At 39.5% G+C, this 18,951-nt stretch overlaps 2 protein-coding genes across 3 annotated transcripts; one reads left to right on the forward strand and one right to left on the reverse strand.

Moving 5' to 3' along the window:
* Nucleotides 1-449: 449 nt before the first annotated feature.
* afg1la (AFG1 like ATPase a) lies at nt 450-11,101 on the reverse strand. The gene is made up of 13 exons (XM_030719267.1): nt 10,963-11,101; nt 10,413-10,618; nt 8,775-8,826; nt 8,561-8,662; nt 6,149-6,279; nt 5,936-6,035; nt 4,074-4,132; nt 3,892-3,974; nt 3,735-3,805; nt 3,526-3,626; nt 3,018-3,158; nt 2,804-2,914; nt 450-911 (listed from the first exon to the last, which is right to left on the reverse strand). The coding sequence occupies exons 1-13, from the start codon at nt 11,087-11,089 to the stop codon at nt 774-776; spliced, it is 1,422 nt and encodes a 473-aa protein (XP_030575127.1). The 5' UTR covers nt 11,090-11,101; the 3' UTR covers nt 450-773.
* A 1,583-nt stretch (nt 11,102-12,684) lies between these two features.
* LOC115801354 (sex comb on midleg-like protein 4) lies at nt 12,685-18,159 on the forward strand. Of its 2 annotated transcripts, none has more exons than XM_030759128.1 (8): nt 12,685-12,890; nt 13,715-13,951; nt 14,324-14,453; nt 14,607-14,807; nt 14,986-15,147; nt 15,243-15,461; nt 15,548-15,693; nt 15,774-18,159. In XM_030759128.1, exons 1-8 carry the CDS (start codon nt 12,888-12,890, stop codon nt 15,897-15,899), a joined length of 1,224 nt encoding a protein of 407 aa, XP_030614988.1. In that variant the 5' UTR covers nt 12,685-12,887; the 3' UTR covers nt 15,900-18,159. The 2 variants fall into 2 exon arrangements, with proteins under 2 accessions (XP_030614988.1, XP_030614986.1); XM_030759126.1 differs by lacking the exon at nt 12,685-12,890 and adding an exon at nt 13,217-13,352 and having other exon boundaries at nt 14,607-14,831.
* Nucleotides 18,160-18,951: the final 792 nt, after the last annotated feature.

Here is an 18,951-nt window from a genome sequence, read left to right on the forward strand (position 1 = left end):
TGTGGAGACAGATGCACAAAGCTATTATGCCCTGGAAGTAATATTTAACTGACATGTTTCATGTTTCCTTTTCATCAGCTGAATGAAGAAATTGGTGACGCGTTAGATGGTGCTGTTCATTCTCTCCAGCATCTACAAAGCTTTCTGAGAAAAACATTTCACATGCATTGACCAAATAAATCACAACTCATGGCTGCAAATCTCCAAACCACTCTGCTGCCACTGTATTTAGACATGTTAAAATCATATACAGCTCATACCATTTTCAAAACCATAGTGCATCTTAAAATAGATTCAATTAAAATGTCTCTTAAATCTTCATAAACGTCCTTTCGGATTCTTTTCCCCAAAGTTGTCCAGCTGATTTCCCACACATAAAAAAAAAAAAAAATATATATATATATATATATATATATATATATATATATATATATATATATATATATATGTGTGTGTGTGTGTGTGTGTGTGTGTGTGTGTGTGTGTGTGTGTGTTTAACGTTGGACATCAAAATGGCACCAAGTTAAAAGCAATATGACACACCAAAGTTCATCTTATAAATCATCCTTAAAGTGCAATGTCGCAATAAAATGATTAAATAACAATAAATAGTCTCTGCACTACATTTGTGCACATACAGATGACCGGTCCCATTGGGTTTGTGTTGGATAGGATGATGAGGATGAGTAGTGTATAGTTTTGGGGTGTTATAGGCAGCGAGGAGTGTAGATTAAGAAGCACCAAGTTTGGTAACACTGTTGCCTTTCCAAATGTTACACCTGCGATTTTGTGCTTCTGTCCCCTGCCAGCCAATATTCTTCTGTCTGCATCTCTGTGAGTCGAGACACTGTCCTCTGGAAGGCAAATTTTTCCTCTTCTCCGCTGAAGATGGACAGACTGCTGGCTTCTTCCTGTTAAACAGACATTGCACATGTTACACCTTACTGAAACAGGAGCAGCCACGTTTGTATGGCAACACACAATGCTTTAAATAAAGCCATCGATCAACTGATGACAGGCTATTAAAACAATTCAACAGCACTACTCTCAGCCCTTTCATCTGTACTCGGTCACACAGATTATTCTTTTATTACACTCAGATTTCAGTGCCCTCAAACTACTACATAGTTTTTTATGTTTAATTCTTTTTCTGACATTTTCAAAATTATATTTCACATGTATGTTTACAGCTTAAGGAATAAACTTAAAACTAATATCAGTGGTTTTATTTGTATTACATAAAGGAGATTCTACAAATCTCAAGCTGAGACTGATTTACAATTGAAAACAATACAAATTTACCATTTTATGATGATTCTTACAAGTTTTTATCTGGATCCTTAATTTGCTTCTAAAAACTAAAGTCTTCTTTGTCCAATGTTTCATGTCATGATGCACCAAATGTTTTTGCTTGGTGAAAGGTCTGGACTGCAGACAGACCAGTTCAACACCTGGACTCTTCTATTATGAAACCATGCTGTTTTAATAGATGCGGTATTGTTTTACTGAAATATGCAAGCCAGTCCTTGAGGACACATCCCCTGGATGGCAGAATATGCTGCTCTAAAACCTGTATATACATTTCAGCACTGATGGTGCCTTTCCAGATGTGCAACTTGCCAAATTCCAGAGGCTACATGTAATTTTACCACCAGTATAATTGCACCTGTATGGAGTTTATTTTGTCATGTTTTCTTTTTGATACAAAGAGAACTGATTCAGTTTTTCCCTAATGTAGGGAGAGCCTATTGTCAATCAGCCTTTCTCTGATTGATTGTGTTGGATAACCTCAACCCTTTTATCTGCCATAGTAAGGACTGTGTCATCCACATATAAAAGCAACTTAGAAGACACTGTTGAGGCAATATCATTTATATAAACTAAAATAACAGTGGACCTAGAATAGATCCTTGGGGTACCCCGCAAGTAATAGATTCTTTGAATATCCCATCATCTACAGTACATAATATCATCAAAAGATTCCAAGTCTTCATAATTTAACTTTAAAGAACATTATTCTGAAACTCCGGGCAACTCTTTGTGGCATTTGCATGTTCTCCCAATGTGTGGGTTTCCTCCGGGTACTCCAGTTTCCTCCCACAGCCCAAAGCCATGCAGTCAGTGGGGTTAGGTTAATTGGTGATTCTAAATTGCCCATAGGTGTGAAAGGTTGTTGTTGTTGGTTGTTAGCCCTGCAAGAGGCTGGCGACCTGTACAAGGTGTACCCTGCCTCTCAGGATACACCCTTTTTTGTTTTAATACCACTTATTTTTTCAGCCCTTTGTTGTCCCTGTCCCAACTTTTGAGGCATGTTACTGCCATCAAATTCAAAATGAGCAAATAGTTTTCATGAAATAGTAAAATGCCTCAGTTCAAACATCTGATATGTTTTTTTTATGTTCTATTGTGAATATAATATAGGTTTGTGAGATTTGCAAATCATTGCACTCTGTTTATATTTACATTTTACAGAAAGTACCAACTTTGTTTTGGAATTGGGTTTACACAAGGTGAAAGCTGAGTTAAGAGCTAAAATTGACACATTTTCTAATATTAATACATCTCAAGGATGGAGTTTATAGGTTTTTCCAATTACAACATTAAGACTTAGTAATAAACTGATGTACTGGTTAAAAAAAAAAAAAATCTTACAGTTCACACAATATGCGCTGACTTACTTTTAGCTGTGTGCTCTAGGTTTCATTCACTGCCAGCTGTGGGCCTCAGCGGCCTTAATCATCTGTGTTTACCACTGAAATTACACAAAAGTGGTTTCTCTGTGGAGACGAGAGTCACAGCTTACCCTTTTCAGCCCCAGGTCATCCATCAAAATGTGGCTCTCATCATGACTGTGATCCCCATCATGTACAAAAATATCCTCCAGCGGGTTATCTGCAAGAATCACCACACGCACCTAAAACAAGACAAATTTAGTGTTTAAGTCTCAAACAAAAGTAAAACGTTGGTTGTTTTTAGTACAGTTTTAATATACATACAAACAAATGAAGGCTGAGTACCTTATGTTCATAGAGGGCATCCACGAGTGTAATGAGCCGCCTGGCTTGAGTTTTTTTGTTCACTGTCAGCAGAGGAATGTTTCGAATGAAGACTGTGTCAAACAGCCTGGATATCTCTAGGTAGTCACTGGCCCCTAAAGGCTGCAAAATTTATATTCAAACACACATGTAAGAGGTATCCAAAAGCAGGATTTTCCACATTGGTTTGAGTCATTTTTTTTCATTCCCATAAGATTTTAACCAATCCCCACTTTGCATTAAATGTTTACTAGAAACCTCTGACTGTGTCACTTTGTATTTGCCAGTTTCTTTCCCTTGAGCATCAGCAGAACCAAAAAACGAGTGCCGTTTAAACAGAGAACCGTCATTTCCTTTTAAAATAAAGCAATTCTTTATTGAAAACCTTTTTTAAAACAATCTACTAAGCCTGAAATCCCACACAATTTAAGACTATAAGACTGAAAAACAGAACACGTTATAACACTCATCACACAAAGTTGATACTTACTCTATCACAAAGCTCCTCAAACGTACAGTCCACAATGGTCCCACATGCTTTGTTCAGTCGGACTTTTCTGTTGTGGACATTCATAACTCTTGGTCGTGTTACTGCAGAGAAGATTAGCTTCAGTACTTTATGTAATGAGGAGATAATGTCAACAAAATACCACATTGACTGTAGAATAAAGTAAAATCTTGTTTTGGAAGCCCACTTACTGTCATTCTGTTTAAAAGCCAGCTCATCAAACATCTTATCAAGTGTGGCTTCTGCATCAGGCTCACTGGAACTGCAACAGATGTAAGAAGAAAACCTTAAATTGGAGAAACAGTGCAAACAACACATACTGTCTGTCAGCAAAACAAGATTACTTACAGAAAGTAGAGTTTTCCAGAAGAGGGTCTATTCTGTTTGCGGTAGTCAATCCCAGAATCCAGGCGAAGTGTATGGCAATATTTCTTCAGGGGAGGAAAGAAACAATTTATGGATCATTTATTGTGATTGGCACATATAGCAGCCGCCGCAGCAGAAGTGAATTTATTTGACTTTTTTCATACCTGTAACACTGCGATAAAAGGCACAAAGTTGACTCTCTGCAGGCCGTTTTTATACAAGTCTGAGGAAAGAGAAAGGAAAATCATTTCATGTTCGCTGGAAATCTGGCATAAATCTAAATGGTTTTCCTATTGTTAAAGAAAGCTGATTATGCTTTTCTTTAGTTTCTGTCATATCTCCATTCACTGGCCACTTTGTTAAGTACACCTCTACACATATATCTAATCACCCAATCACATGGCACCATCTCAATGCATTTAAGCATGTAAACAAGACAACCTGCAGAAGTTTAATCTGAGCATCAGAATGGGCAAGAAAGGTGATTTAATTGATTTTGAACATGGCGTGGTTGTCTAAGCTAGGTTGGTCTGAGCATTTCAGAAACCACTGCTCTACTGGGATTTTCCCATACAACCATCTCTAGGATTTACAGCGAATGGTCTGACCAAGAGAAAATATACAGTGAACAGCAGTTCTTGGAAAAAAAAAATGCCTTGTTGATGCCAGAGGTCAAAGTAGAATGGCCAGACTGCTTGGAGCTGAAAGTAAGGAAACAGTAACTCAAATAACCACTTGTTATAACCAAGGTATGCAGAAGAGCATCACTGAATATACAACACATCGAACCTTGAAGCAGATGAGCTACAGCCGCAGAAGATGACACCAGGTGTCACTCCTGTCAGTTAAGAACAGGAAACTGAGGCTGACCAAAACCAGACAACTGAAGTTTGGAAAAATGTTGTCTGGTCTGATGAGTCTCGATTTATGCTGCAACATTCAGATGATATGGTCAGAATTTGGCGTGAACATGAAAACATGGATCCATCCTGCTTTATTTATTTATTTATTTATTTTATTATTATCCTATATTTATCCAGGTGAAAGTCTCATTGAGATTAAATTTTCTTTTTCAAGAGAGACCTGGCCAAGAGGGCACCAGAGGTTACAACAAATACAAACCATAATATAACAAGTAAAGAAACAAATACAACTGATATTCACTGCAGGCAACAGAGCAGCTTTGGGATGCGGTGAAAGGACGTGCAGCTGACAAATCTGCAGCAACTGTGCGATGCTATCATGTCAACAAGGACCACAACCGCTAATGTTTCCAGCACCTTGTTGAATCTTTGCCATGAAGAATTAAGACTTTTCTGAAGGAAATAAGGGGTCCAACCCAGTACTAGCGAGGTGTGCGTAACTCAGATATTCAGGCGAATGGATGTAAAAATAATCACAGTGTGTCAAATGACTTCACGTGGCTATAAAAACTCAGTTTACAGCAGGTGTCAACTCTTAAATCTGCATGGTTTCAATGTGAGTGGAAATCCCTAATATGATCATTTCAGGCACACATCAGTCCTTCCCACCTGCTGTTCAAACCTTCTGTTTATGAGGGGCAGCCAATATGAAGAAAGCTGGCTTAAAAGGAGGGGGAATGGAGGTAAAATGACTTGTTTCAAATGTGATTTTCAGAATAAGACAAATATGGGTTATTTTGAACTGCGTATCATGCAAAACTACTCTAATAGAGTCCCCTTTGACATTGTATAACATCTGTCAGATATTCTCAACACAAACCACAAAAAAAAAACACTTTAAATTTGATGAAAATGCTGCAGGTTTTTTTTGTCAAATAATGTATACACATCTACTTAAAATCATAAATAATTGCCTGAATGTGATTATAGCTCACATTTATGATTACATTCCCATAAAGGGATTTCAATTATTTAATTTTTCTCTCATAAGAGGAATGTGCTTTGAAGATACTACACTGGCATCTTGAGGTTTGTTTGTTTTTTTAATGCAGACCAAAGGAGATTTGAGCCAACTGTAATACAATATACCACTCACTGCTTACCTTCAGGGGGACGATTAGAAGTGGCCACAACAACAACACCGTTCAGAAACAGATTCTCAAAAAGCTGTTTGAGAATCATGGCGTCTGCGATATCAGTGACCTGAAATGTGCATTTGAAGTAAATCAGTGACTGTTACACGAGCTTACATGTTACAGAGACTAAACATCTACAGATGTGCTTTTTTTTTTTTTTAACAAGATAATTTAAAGTACCTGAAACTCATCGAAGCACAACAGACAAGCCTCCTCACTGATCTCCTCAGCAACCGGAGCAATGGGATCATAAGATTTGGCCATTTTTCCTGCTTTCCTTTTTGGCATACTCTGTTTCAGCCGATGAATCCCTACAGATGGAGAAGATAAATGTAGTTAGCGTTGCTTGTAAGTCTGTAACAAGAATAAGTACAAGTGAACCTAAATAGATCCTGAAAACCACTGTTGTAAAGGCAAAAGCAAGTGGAAACTACCACATTCATATTATATATCATAAAGTTTGAGGTGAAATGCTTCACAAAAAAAAAATTTAAGACTGAAAATGGTCTAGGCGATATACCCTTTTAATATAATCATTGGCAATACTGGACAGTGAAAATTTTCCAAGTACGTCTGATTTTAAACTTAAATCCATCCATTAAATCCAATAGTGCTCGATGGTTAAATGAATATTTTTAGACCGATTTAAAGACCTTTAACATCAGTATGTAGATCACGTGACTGTGCTTGCAGAAAACTCAAAACCCATACCCAGTTTAAATTTGCCAGATTCTCCCTTCACCGTTGTCCCCTAGTGGATGTCGGGATTGCTTCCAGCATGGCTGCTATTTTTACATCACTTCCTGGAATTCTTGTTCTGATCACAAACATACGCGAGTCTGTGATTTCACCATGGAATTAAATTTTAGTGTTAAAGTGGCCCAACCACAAGCACGCACCACCTTTTTTCTACATTCACAGGACTGTGCACCACAAATTTCTCATTCAGGGACAGATTCTCAATACGGAGATCTACTGAGGTGGCAGAGGGAGAACAATCACAAAGTGCACTGGAAAAAAAAAAAGCAGTTGCCAGATTTGTCTCCCGGTAGATTCATCCTCTTCTCCAAAATGAAAATCAAACTGAAGGATGACCATTGCTAGGAGGACATCTACACACAAGTCCAACTAGTCCACCTAGTCAAAATATACAAGCTTGCTATTATATTATACAGTCATGTGAAAAAGAAGGCTTTCACAGGACTCTGTGCAGTCATGTGTTAAACTAAGCACACCCCACTTTTAGCAGCAATATCTTGAAGTACATTTTCTGGGTGACTTTATCAGTCTGTCACATAATTGTGGAGGAATAGATGCCCACTCATCTTTATGCTCTTAGTTCAGTTCATTGAGGTCATAAGGGCATTTGTTTTTTTGTTTTTTTTAATCCACACCCCTCTTAAGGTCCCACCACAGCATTTCAGTCAGGTTGAGGTTTGGATGTTGACTGGACCACTGTGACCTTGATCCTTTTCATTTTCAGCCCTTCTGTTGTACATTTGCTGTTGTGCTCGGGATCGTTGTCCTGTTGCATAACCCTGCAATATCAGATCAAGTTTACAGCTGCTATACTTTGGTATATAAAGGCATTCATTGTTGACTCAGTGACTGCAAGGTGCCTAGGTGCTGTGGCTGCAAACCAAGTGCAAATTATCAATAATTATTACAGTCCTCTGAAAACCTTCTTTTTCACACGACTGTATTTGCAGTGCTGTTTACACAGGAGGTAAAATGTTCAAGCAATCGAAGCCTGCTGGAATTCTAAAATTGTTCTCAGCATTTGGCTTCAGGGCCAATATACTCTCTATATTAACAAGCATGTATCAGGTCATAGATGCAAATCACTATGCAGAAAACTACTTGTAACCACTAATAGGCAATTTTGAGGGCTGAATTAGCGACAAATGATAAATGGACTGGTTCTTGTACTTTTCTACTCTACTTGAACACTCAAAGTGCTTTATACAACATGTCAACATGTCTTCATTCACCCATTCATACAAGCACTTTTCTTTTCTACATCTAAGTGCTTTCTATCTAACATTTGTGAACACATTCACACTCCAACGAATGCACCGGGAGCAACTCGAGGTTCAGTGTCTTGCCCAAGGACACTTTGGCATACAGACTGGAGCAGCCAAGGCTTGAACCACCAACTTTCTAATTAGTAGATGACTTGCTCCATCTCCTGAGCCACAGCCACCCCAAATGAGTCCATGAGCAGGACAGCAGACTATTTCAAAGGTAAATGTTTTGAATTCACATAAACCAAATCTCAGGGGGAAAAAAACTATATCCCATGCAAGAATGTGGTAGTGACAAGTGGATTTTACTAAACACATATCTGGTTTTAAGTGGCAGGGGACTGTTAAGGGAGGCACATTATATCCAGATGGGATTTTTTAAATTAATTTATACTGATATAAGAAAATGTATATTTGCATTTTTCTTCCACTACATGGATTCAAGAGACTTATCTGCTATCTGCCCCCACATGACCACTAGGAGCAAAGAAAGTACAAAGCTGCATTTGATAAACACAGTTTGTTCCCTTTTTCTCTGAAATGCAACGTAACCATCAACTGTACTTACTTTTATGCACATCCAACATAAAACCATGGAAATGAACCCTCTTCTTCTTCTCAGTCTCCACGTATGAATAAAACATGTCCATGACCATAGTTTTCCCGGTGCCTGAAACAAAAAAAATAAATAAAAGACATTCTGAGTTAGGAACAGATCTTAATGTAACATGCACACAAGAAACTACACTGAGTTATACAACTCTGTGGGTGTTATGGCTTACCAACATCACCGTAGATGTAGTAACCTTTTGGGGGCTTCGGTTTTGTGAAAAACTAAAAGATGCAGAGACAAGTTAAAATGAGCAAAAGGTCTTAGAAATCTTCCCGTGCAAACTAATATATACAAATGTTTATGGATCTTTCAGTCATTTCTTCTTTAAATTGTGACCTGAACAAAGTACACACTAAACAGTGTGTACAAATCAAACCCTCTAAGAACGCATGTTAGGTCAACAAAGCCTACAGCTGATGAGGCTGAGTTACAAGATAAAAAGAAACAGTGTAGAAACAAATTTTAAAAGGCATGCGGCTGAAATTATCAGCAAAGAAGATAACGTTGCATGAAATGGAGTCGTTCTTAGATTCCTCAGATTTATATGTCACAAAGTTGTAACCTGAAAAATGTGTGCAGGCAGGGTGGAGTGGGTGGAGACGAGTGTCCGGGGTGATTTATGATAGGATAGTAATAAGAGCAAAAGGGAAGGTTTACAAGATGGTAGTGAGACATGCTATGAATTACAGTTTGCAGATGGTGACACTGACAAAAAGACCAGAGGCAGAACTGGAGGAAGCAGTGCTGATGATGCTCAGATTTTCATTGGGAGTGACCAGAATGAACAGGATTAGAAATTAGTGTATCAGATGGTTGTCTCCAAACTGCTCAACTTTAATGTTAGAGAAACAATGCTGATATGGTTTGGACTTGAACAGAGGAGGGATAGTGGCTATATTGGACAAAGGATGCTAAAGATGGAGCTGCCAAACAGGAAGAAATGAGGAAAGCCTCAGAGAAAAATCATGGCTGTTGTACAGGAGGACATGCAGAGCGTTGGTGTGACAGAGGAGGATGCTAGGGATAGAGTGAGATGGAGGTAGATAATCCGCTGGGCGACCCCCCTAAAGGCAACATCCGTAAGAAGAAAAAGCAGTAACTTCAAAAATATGTTTCCCACTTCTCTATTCACCTAATGTAAAATCTTCTTAACAGTAACACTGGATTTTCTGTGTGCTGTTCTAAAGGTGTGCTTTAAGAAAAGAATTGGTTAATATTTTGCATGCCTGAATCGGTTCTCTCCAAGTATTTTCCAACTTCCTCCCACAGTCCAAAGACATGCATTTTAGACTAACTGGTGATTCTAAACTGGCAATAAGTACGAATGCAAGCACGAACGGTTGTCTGTTCCTGTGTGTCAACACTTTGATGGACTGGCAATCTGACCAGGGTGTACCCCACCTTTTGCACCGTTTCAAGTGGGCCTGGCTCCAGGACCAGAATTGGGTTAGCAGTTAAGAAAATGGATGGATGGATAGATAGGACACAGATACACTCCATGAGGAAATTTTTTGGCAGCAAAGAGATGCCTGTATATGTGACAATAATATTATCTTGAAACATTTGCGATCTTCTGTGATGCAACTGTGCAAAAATACTTTATACTTTACATGTAAACAAGGTTCAAGGCACAAAGGTAAACTAAGATTAATTTCTTATATTAGCAACTTTGGGCAGCGCCGGAAGAGGATGGATGGATGGATATTGTAAACTTTATAAGCCACGCTGCTTTGCACTAACAATCAGTTACTATTATTATTATTCTTATTACTACAAGTTGGATGCCTGAAGACCTGCTTATAACTACCTTGGAAAAGATGGATGTCGGGGTGTTGCTGTATCCTTTCAGTGTTTTGTGCAGCTGGTCCAGTTTCTGCAGCACCGCTTTCTGGTGCTCATCCTCCCTCAACGTCCCATCACTGATCAGCCCGGTGTAGTGATCCAGGGGGCCGCTGAAGCCGGCGGCGCTAACACCGCTCTCCTCCTCCGCCTGCTGGACTTTCACAGAGTAACCTTAAAAACCGTAACATTATCGAGACGTTAGGTCTCTGTACAGCTTTTAAAACCACTGCAGAAACGACTTTATGGGTGATTTGGACGGTCAGGATAACGTTGTTTTGGTGGTCGAATACGAAAAATTGAGGGCTAAAAAGTGTGGCAGCTAGCAGGACAGGATAAAACTGTCAAGCGTAACAAGGTAAGTTTGTATAAAACCTCCAAAAATGTGCATTAATGCCAAGTTAACGCGAAGAGAGCGCACACTAGCCAAACGCGTGCGTTAAAAGTAGGACAAGGTTATGATTAGAGCAGCGAACCATTACTCCAAACAGCCTAGAGTCGCTAAAAACACGCCTCACCTCTTCTGTGGAGCCCTGTGAGAGATTTCAGCAGCTTTCCGGAGTAATATTGCTCTTTTAAAAGAACCCTAAAGCCCAATGAAGCTGAGGGTGACATCTTCACAGACAGCGGTACGCACGCTGCCATCTTGGATTCAAATTTTATCAGTAAAACTTTATTAGCAAAGACATTTCCAGTCGCTTTTCAGCCAACAGGAGGCGCCAACTGAGCACCCCGGATCGTGTAGCAGCCCTTTTTATTATATACGGTCTGTATACTGAGAAATACTAGGCTATGCTAAGCGAAAATGTAAATAATAATTAGCAGAGCTTAAATTGCTATATATGGCATATAAAAGGCAATAAAAAGGAGCTACTAAATTATATATAATTCTCTTTTTTACTTTACTTATTTTTTGTTATATTTTATCTCAAATAAACCAGTTAATCAAAACCTAATTGGTTGACAGATACATTTTGACAGTTTGATAATAGATAAGGCAAACATCAGCTTCTCCTGTGTGCTTCTATTTGATAACGTTGTACACTGAATATATCTCTGGGGCTTAGGCTGTTAGTCAAGCAAAATAAGACATTTAAAGACATCACTTTCAGCTCTGGGAAATTGTGACAAGTGTTGCGTGTTCTTCAGGATAATTACTTAATTTAATTGCTATATAATTTAATGGATAATTAAAAAAAACTCAATTTGCCTAAATCTCAAGACTGCACACACACCTGATTTGTCGTATGTGACTGTAATATCCAGTGCAGCAGTATCATTTGCTCTTACTGCAGGAGGTAAATTAATGCTAGATAGTGTCTGTTTGCACCCACCTGAATAAAAAAGGGGGAAAACACACCTGTATTCAAATTATGGAGAAGTACATTTAAAACATAACATTACAAAACATTAGATCTTCACAGCATATATCCACAATAAAATCAGTAAAATCTGCATTTATTATAGTGTTTTTCTTTCAATTTTATTGCATATATTTGTGAGAAAAGAGTGGAAAATAACCAATTAAGATTGTAAAATAGTTTCTTTTGTCTTAAATGCTTGGTGGGGAAATCAGCTAACCAATTAATTGTTTCATCCTCAGTACTGTTATCTTGGACAGCCATTATTTGCCTTATTTGCTGTAAAATATCCCAAATAATAATAATAAGAAGAAATGGGTCTAATTTCCCACTGCTCCAGCAGCTGCCTCGTGTTGTTTTTACCAACAGAAAACCCAAATATATTCAGTGTGCTCTCATGCATGACAAAGAAAAGCACAGACTCCTCTCATCTGGGGGGGGGGGGGGGGGGGGGGGGGGGGGGGGGGTCATTTTTACTTAAGAACATGAGTGAGATGATCATTTTGATAGATGTGGTAGATTAATGAATTCATCAGCTGTTCACCAAAGCACTAAATGTAATTTTCTTTAATTTCAGTATAAACCATAACACAATAACACTGAAGTACAAAATGTAAAACAAAACAAAACAAAACAAAAAAAACACAGATATCTCATTCTTATAATAACTGACAGCTGAAAATCTGTCTTGGCTCTAATTATGCCTCCAAAGCACTGAGCCTGAGTTGCAGACAAAACATGGTAGACAACTGTCAGGGCTTACAGGCTTGTTGCCATGACAACAGAGGAGCACTTTCTCCCTCCCTCCCTCTCTCTCTCTCTCTCTCTCTTTTTAATGCACACACATACACACAGATGCACACACACACACACACACACACACACACACACTGTCACTCGCTCTCTGTCTGTCTGTGTTGTACACTCACATACACGCTCTCACACACACACAGACAGATATACAGTATTACAGTGGAATCCGCCTCGCTTTGAGATCTGTGCTCTGCTATTGGTAGCAGGAGAAAATATAGGAACCACGGCACGGAGCGTAGGGATACTACACATCTCCACATCTGCTTTGGATGGTGAGTGCCTGCTGACCGGTTATTGTTTGTTTACATGCTGCATCCTTTCACAAATCTCCTTAAAATACATTTGGAGGCATGCAAATGGCTTGTTTCCGGTTAGTTGTTATGCTGCAGGGGAAGATTTCTTTTATTTAGTAGCTGCTTCTACTCCTTTATTTTAAGAATAGGCTGGAAGCTGTCATGATAATGGTAATTCATAGCTGGGTAGCCATGGTGAAGTCAATTTCCCCCCCTCCTTCTGCCACTGCTGAATGCATTAGTCTAATGAGATGTCTGCAGCCTGTGTGCCCAGCAGCAGCAGCAGCGCAGCAGCAGCAGCAGCGGTGTGTTAACCAAAGGGAGACTAGAAAAAAGCAAGATGGCTTTTCCTGCACTGCAAGGGATTTAACTTTGTAGTCACCTTTAGGCTCCTGGGATTGAAAACAAAAGGTTGTGGGCTTTCACAATAGAAGATAGCAGGTAATAGTCACCCCTCCCTCTCTCAGGTTTATTGGTGTGTTATCAGTGCAGGATGGAGGTGCTGTTTCCTCCACAGCACATGCATAGCTGCCTTTGTGTGTTGTTTGATTATTATGGTGCTCAGCTAAATGCTGCTCCTCTCACCGCATTGCTCAGCTGAGTATTCTGCAGTCTCCTCCTGTTTGGATGTTACTGTTGGTACACATTTGCCAATCCCCCTCTGCTTCCTCTGAATTGATGCTAATGTTGCACTCTACTATGTAGCTTCTATAGAGGAGTATTGATGTGCAACTAAAGTGCATGTTTTTAATGTATTTCTCTTGCTCTTGCTTGAGCTCACTCCTTATTTCCTTTGTGTCCAGCTACAAATGAGCGTACCTGCAGCAACAGCACAGAAATCAGACAGCAACAACGGTGAGATGCAATCAGCTGCAGTGGCTCCTTCCTTCATCCCCAGCCAGTCGGGGAAGATACCGGGCAGGAAGAGAGGGAGACCTCCACTCCGCAATGTCGCCAAGATGGATTTTCCTAATCGCTACCCTGAATCACTCCCTCCACTCAAAGTACCCAAGAAGAGGGGGAGAAAGCCGGGCTTCAAGGTCAGCCAGATGGGAATGGGGTGGGGGTGGGGGGGTGGCGACTGGTGGATGAGATGTGGTGTGTGTGTGGGTGCAGTGTGTTTAAAAATACATGTGTACACAGACAGACAGACTGCATGCCCTTCAGATTTTGTGGGATCCGAGCATAAACAGAGTGGGAGTTAACATCTGTGAGGCTTTGTTCTGTTGTGTTATGGAATTATTTTTTTTAGCCCAAATAGGACATTAGAAACATATCTGTTTTCTTTTCATACGCACCAAAGCATAAAAACTATAGCATTAAGCAACCCTAACCCTCCCTACATGATTTAGTATGCATAAATAAATGATACTTCCAAAACAGGCAGACAAAACCTGCTTCTTCCTCTGCAGCTCAAACCCAGGATGGTGATGACTCCATTGGCTATTTCTCCACCCAGCAGCACCCCTGAGCCCGATATGAGCTCCATTCCTCAGGATGCTGCCACCATCCCCCACTCTGCCACGCCCCAGGTGCTCACAGGTAAGATAAAATATGCTCTTAATCCCACGTAAGAAGCTTAAAGTGCTTCTTTGTCAGCTCAAAGACACCAAAAGATTGTATAATCAGTTCTTTTTCCTTACTTCATTCTGCTATTTCTCCCTTCCCTTCGTTTTCTCCACTTGTGTTTTTCAGTCTGCATCTACATCAACAAACAGGCCAACACGGGTCCCAATCTGGACAGGAAGAAGATACAGCTGCTTCCTGATCACTTCGGGCCCGACAGACCCTCTGTGGTGCTGCAGCAGGCCGTTCAAGGCTGCATCGACAGCGCTTTCCAGCAGAAAACGGTGTTCACTCTCCTCACACAAGGCTACGGGGGAGAAAAAATATCAGGTGTTGTACAAAGAACCCCCTCAGGTGTTGTTATCTGTTTGTTTAATAGCTTCTTTAGCACTTTCTCTAAGGTGTTACTGAGAAAAAAAAATGACCATTAGTAAAGGTTTCATGATCTGACTTGTAAGAAACTTTGTTTAAGCTGCATTTCAAGTGGTCCTCTGCTTTGCTCTCCCAGCCACATTTGATGGGAAGCAGCATCTTCTGAGCCTCCCCGTGGTGAACAGCATCGACTATGTGCTTCGTTTTCTGAAGAAACTCTGTCGCAGCTTGCACTGTGAAAACCTTTTCAGTGATCAGCCCATTACCCAGCACAGCGGTGGCTCCTACCAGTCAGATGGTACTTCTAAATTAAGTTCCTCAACTAATATAAACAAATGCTTTGAATCTGTGCGGGATTTTCATTGCTAATACAAGTCTCCATCTTGTCTTTAGCTGAAACCTCCATGGCTGAAGACTACCATTTAGACCAGTCAGATGGCAAACGCTACTCTGTTGACCCTGGCGATTCTGCATTCAGCTCCATAAGCTCGTCCTACTCACCAAAGTCCACCTACGGGTTTCGTTCTTCACAGCAGTTCTCTAATGGCTCAGCCTCCATGTGCAGGCAGTCGTCCACCAGCCCAAACACGTTCCCGGAAAACAACAGGACAGGTAAGACAACATCACAAGATAAAACAAGCATTGTTTTTCTGAAGTACAAAAGTAAAGCTCCCATCTTTTCTTTTTTCTTTCTTGAGGTTATAATGCGTCTTCAGAGTTGCAGGATTCCAAAGCTCCACCCAATAAAGATCCATCCACCTGGTCTGTGGAAGATGTTGTTTGGTTCATCAGAGATGCAGATCCCCAGGCTCTAGGCCCTCACGCAGATGTCTTCAGGAAGCATGTAAGTGTTACGCTGCTGATTTAACTGTCTAGAATAAACCTCAGCTCCTCACTGACCCCATCCTCCTCTGCCTTTCACAGGAGATAGATGGAAACGCTTTGTTACTCCTAAAGAGTGACATGATCATGAAGTACCTCGGACTCAAACTGGGGCCGGCCTTGAAGCTTTGCTACCACATCGACAAGCTTAAGCAGACGAAGTTCTGAAAACTGTCTACAGTTTATTTACCCTCTTAAATCCAGCAGAATATTTGAGGAAGGTCACATCTGAGGACTCCAGGTCTGTGAGCCAATGGGAAGGAAGTAGAATCTCGAGCATCATGAGGCGCGTCACTTCATTTAGGGTCCCCAGAAGTAAGGAGCTTCGCTTCCTTTTATGCCACAAAAGTATAAAAGCAAATAGGTTACTACTTCTGCCACTATTTATTTCCTTTTTCAACCCTGAATGAGAAGGTAAGAGAATGAAAATCTAAGAAAGCAATGTGTTACTGAATGGCTGTCTTCAGTCTTTCATATATCTCGTTCATGAAGGTATTTGTTGGTAACTTTAGCATCTTAACATTAGCAAGGTCACACAGCAAGAAAGGGGGATCCAGCTTAGTCTTGTTAATGTTAGGTTCTCCAATTTGCTAGCATCACAAAAATCTGCAAATATTGATTTTTTTTTTCTTTAAAAGTTACTATGCCAGACATGGTAGTGAGTATTTTAATAACCTTATCATTCATTTGGTGTCATATTTCTGGCCACCTGGTAAACTTAAATCAAATTTTTACTTTCTTTTGGCTCTGTTTTTGGTCTCCACCGACACCTAAGCTGCCAGATGCTCCTTTTTGTTCACCGGCAGGTCTCTAACTGTGTCCATCTGCCCTTTGGTGCTGAGCAGATAGAGTATAAATCAGTTGAGAGGGTCTTCACTCAAATCAGTTTAAAATTATGCTATGAAAAAAAGGAACTACTTTCAGCTGCCCCCTTAGTCACAAGGGGTTGCCACAGCAGGTAGCTCCACATGTTTGATTTGGCAGATTTCTATGCTGCATGCCCTTCCTGACACAACACCTAAGGGATTTGTGTCTCCTCCCAGGACTGAACTGAGGCTTTTTCACGCATTAGGTGACTATGTAAACCATTGCACTATGCTATGAGATTGAACCAAAACAGCCAGACAGCTAAACAATAAGCAAACACTGCGTAAAGCTAAGTAAAGCAAAGAGGAGCTGCAGATTCAGGCGTGTCTATTGACCTCTACACGCAACCACTTCATATTGATATTATAAAATACTTGCGGGCAGAGTGACTCTATGAGCAGTTTGAGTCTGGACTGGTGCACCTCAGACCTGGACACCTTACTCCCTTGCCATTGGCTTGCAGAGCAGAAATGAGGGTTTTGCTAAGATTTCCAGATTTATAATTCATCTCTCCCTCTTGTCTTACGTTTGGCATAGATTTAAACCTAAAACCATCATATTGTGGAATACACCCTTCATAAACCTCATACAACATATTTGTAATCATTAAAATAATGTCAACTTTGGTCTCACAAACCTTCGTTAGCAGAACATCTGACTGCTGCAGATTATGTATACAGTATATCTGTCATCTGACAAGAAATGTATAACAGAAAACACTTTATACCTTCAGAAACTCTCACTTTGTCAAATGTCACTATCCGATCTTGTTTACTCGTGTTTACAGAGCTGAAAAACATATCTATGACTGTACTTTAAAAAACGGTGCATTAAAGACTACATTGCTTTTTGATTGAGAGATTTCGAAAATCATTTTTGATACTATTTTTTCACATTACTTTCTAACCAAAAAAAAGTAATGTTCCCATTGAATTTGCCTTTCTTTTTTAAAATTATCATTTTAATATTAAAAACAGTACAGCCTAACAAAACAGAATAGCCTACGTAGAAAGACTGCAGCTCTCTTGTACATAAACAATATATAAAGAAAAATGAGAGCTTTGTGAACGTGATATATTAATGTTTTAATATGCAAGGTTGTTACATGCCACTTATCTCCATAGCCTCTTTATGTACAGTCATAAGAACATTTTTTTTAATTATATGTTTCTATGTTTTTATTGCGCATCAGTGTTGATACACAAGTTGTGAGAACACATTACACATTTAAATGTTTTACTGAGAAAACCCAAAAGGCCATGTAAATGGGTATATAAGATAATATTGCTTTTGTATACCACTTTTGGTGTACAGTATGCATCCTTTTTTAATCAATTAACCTTTGTAAGTGAATGCTGCTGTAAAGATATTACATGTAAGCCATGCCTAGTGAGATCAAACTAAGCTTTTTTTTTATTTTGAAAGTCACTATGAATAAGACTTTTAGAGAAAGCTGAGTGGATCAGTACTCTATATGGTGCTAAAAGTTATCAACGTATTCAGCTGTTTGCTTTTGTGTTTGTGAGATGTAAAGGAAAATGTATGTGTATGCTGTATTGTATGTGAGCATTAAATTAAGAAATCAAATAATCAGAGATGTTTGTGTGCAATGCAGACTTTTTTTTTTTTTGGGTCACATCATTGTAAGGGTCTGGTTGCCTTTGGCTTGAACCACAGTTAGCACTCATTTTTATACAGTACCCAATCATCCTGAATAGGTGGTGGTTTAAATCTAGGTCCACACATCTGAGAATTGTTTTGGCTGGCAGCCTTGTCTGCTCTTCAACACACATGATTTAACAAAGGTGACCTATATCTGTGCCTCTCAAACCGGTGTACAGGGACCGTCCAGGTTTCTCTGTGGGGCTCTCAAGGGGGTCCCCGTGAATCCGAAACAGGTTCACTTCTTAAATGTTGTACCTACTGTTGATGAGGATACCTAAAAACTAACACGGTATATAATGTAGTTCTGGTAAAATACATGCCTTATATATGTGTGATCCAATCCAATTTTTTATTTTTTTATTTTAGGTCCTTGAGACTTAGAACAGAGCCAATTTTGGAATGAAATTAATGGTACTGTAAGTAACAGAAATTCCTTTTTCAGGGCAGAAATGAGCTGCTAGTCTTTTATAATTCACTGAAGACTTTTTGACATCACGGCATAAAAAGTAAATGTGTTAATAATGTAGTTAATAATGACTAAACGGTATTCAGCTGCGTCAGTTTCAAGGCCCTGGTATTGTGCACTGTGCTGGTTCGCTTTCAAACAGTCATTATTTTCTGGGGCACTGTGATAGGTCAGAATGAGTGCTATAAAAAAATTTTTCTTAATTATTACCTGATCTAAAAT

The sequence above is a fragment of the Archocentrus centrarchus genome, chromosome 22, assembly GCF_007364275.1.
Source record: "Archocentrus centrarchus isolate MPI-CPG fArcCen1 chromosome 22, fArcCen1, whole genome shotgun sequence".
Taxonomy (NCBI): Eukaryota; Metazoa; Chordata; class Actinopteri; order Cichliformes; family Cichlidae; genus Archocentrus; species Archocentrus centrarchus.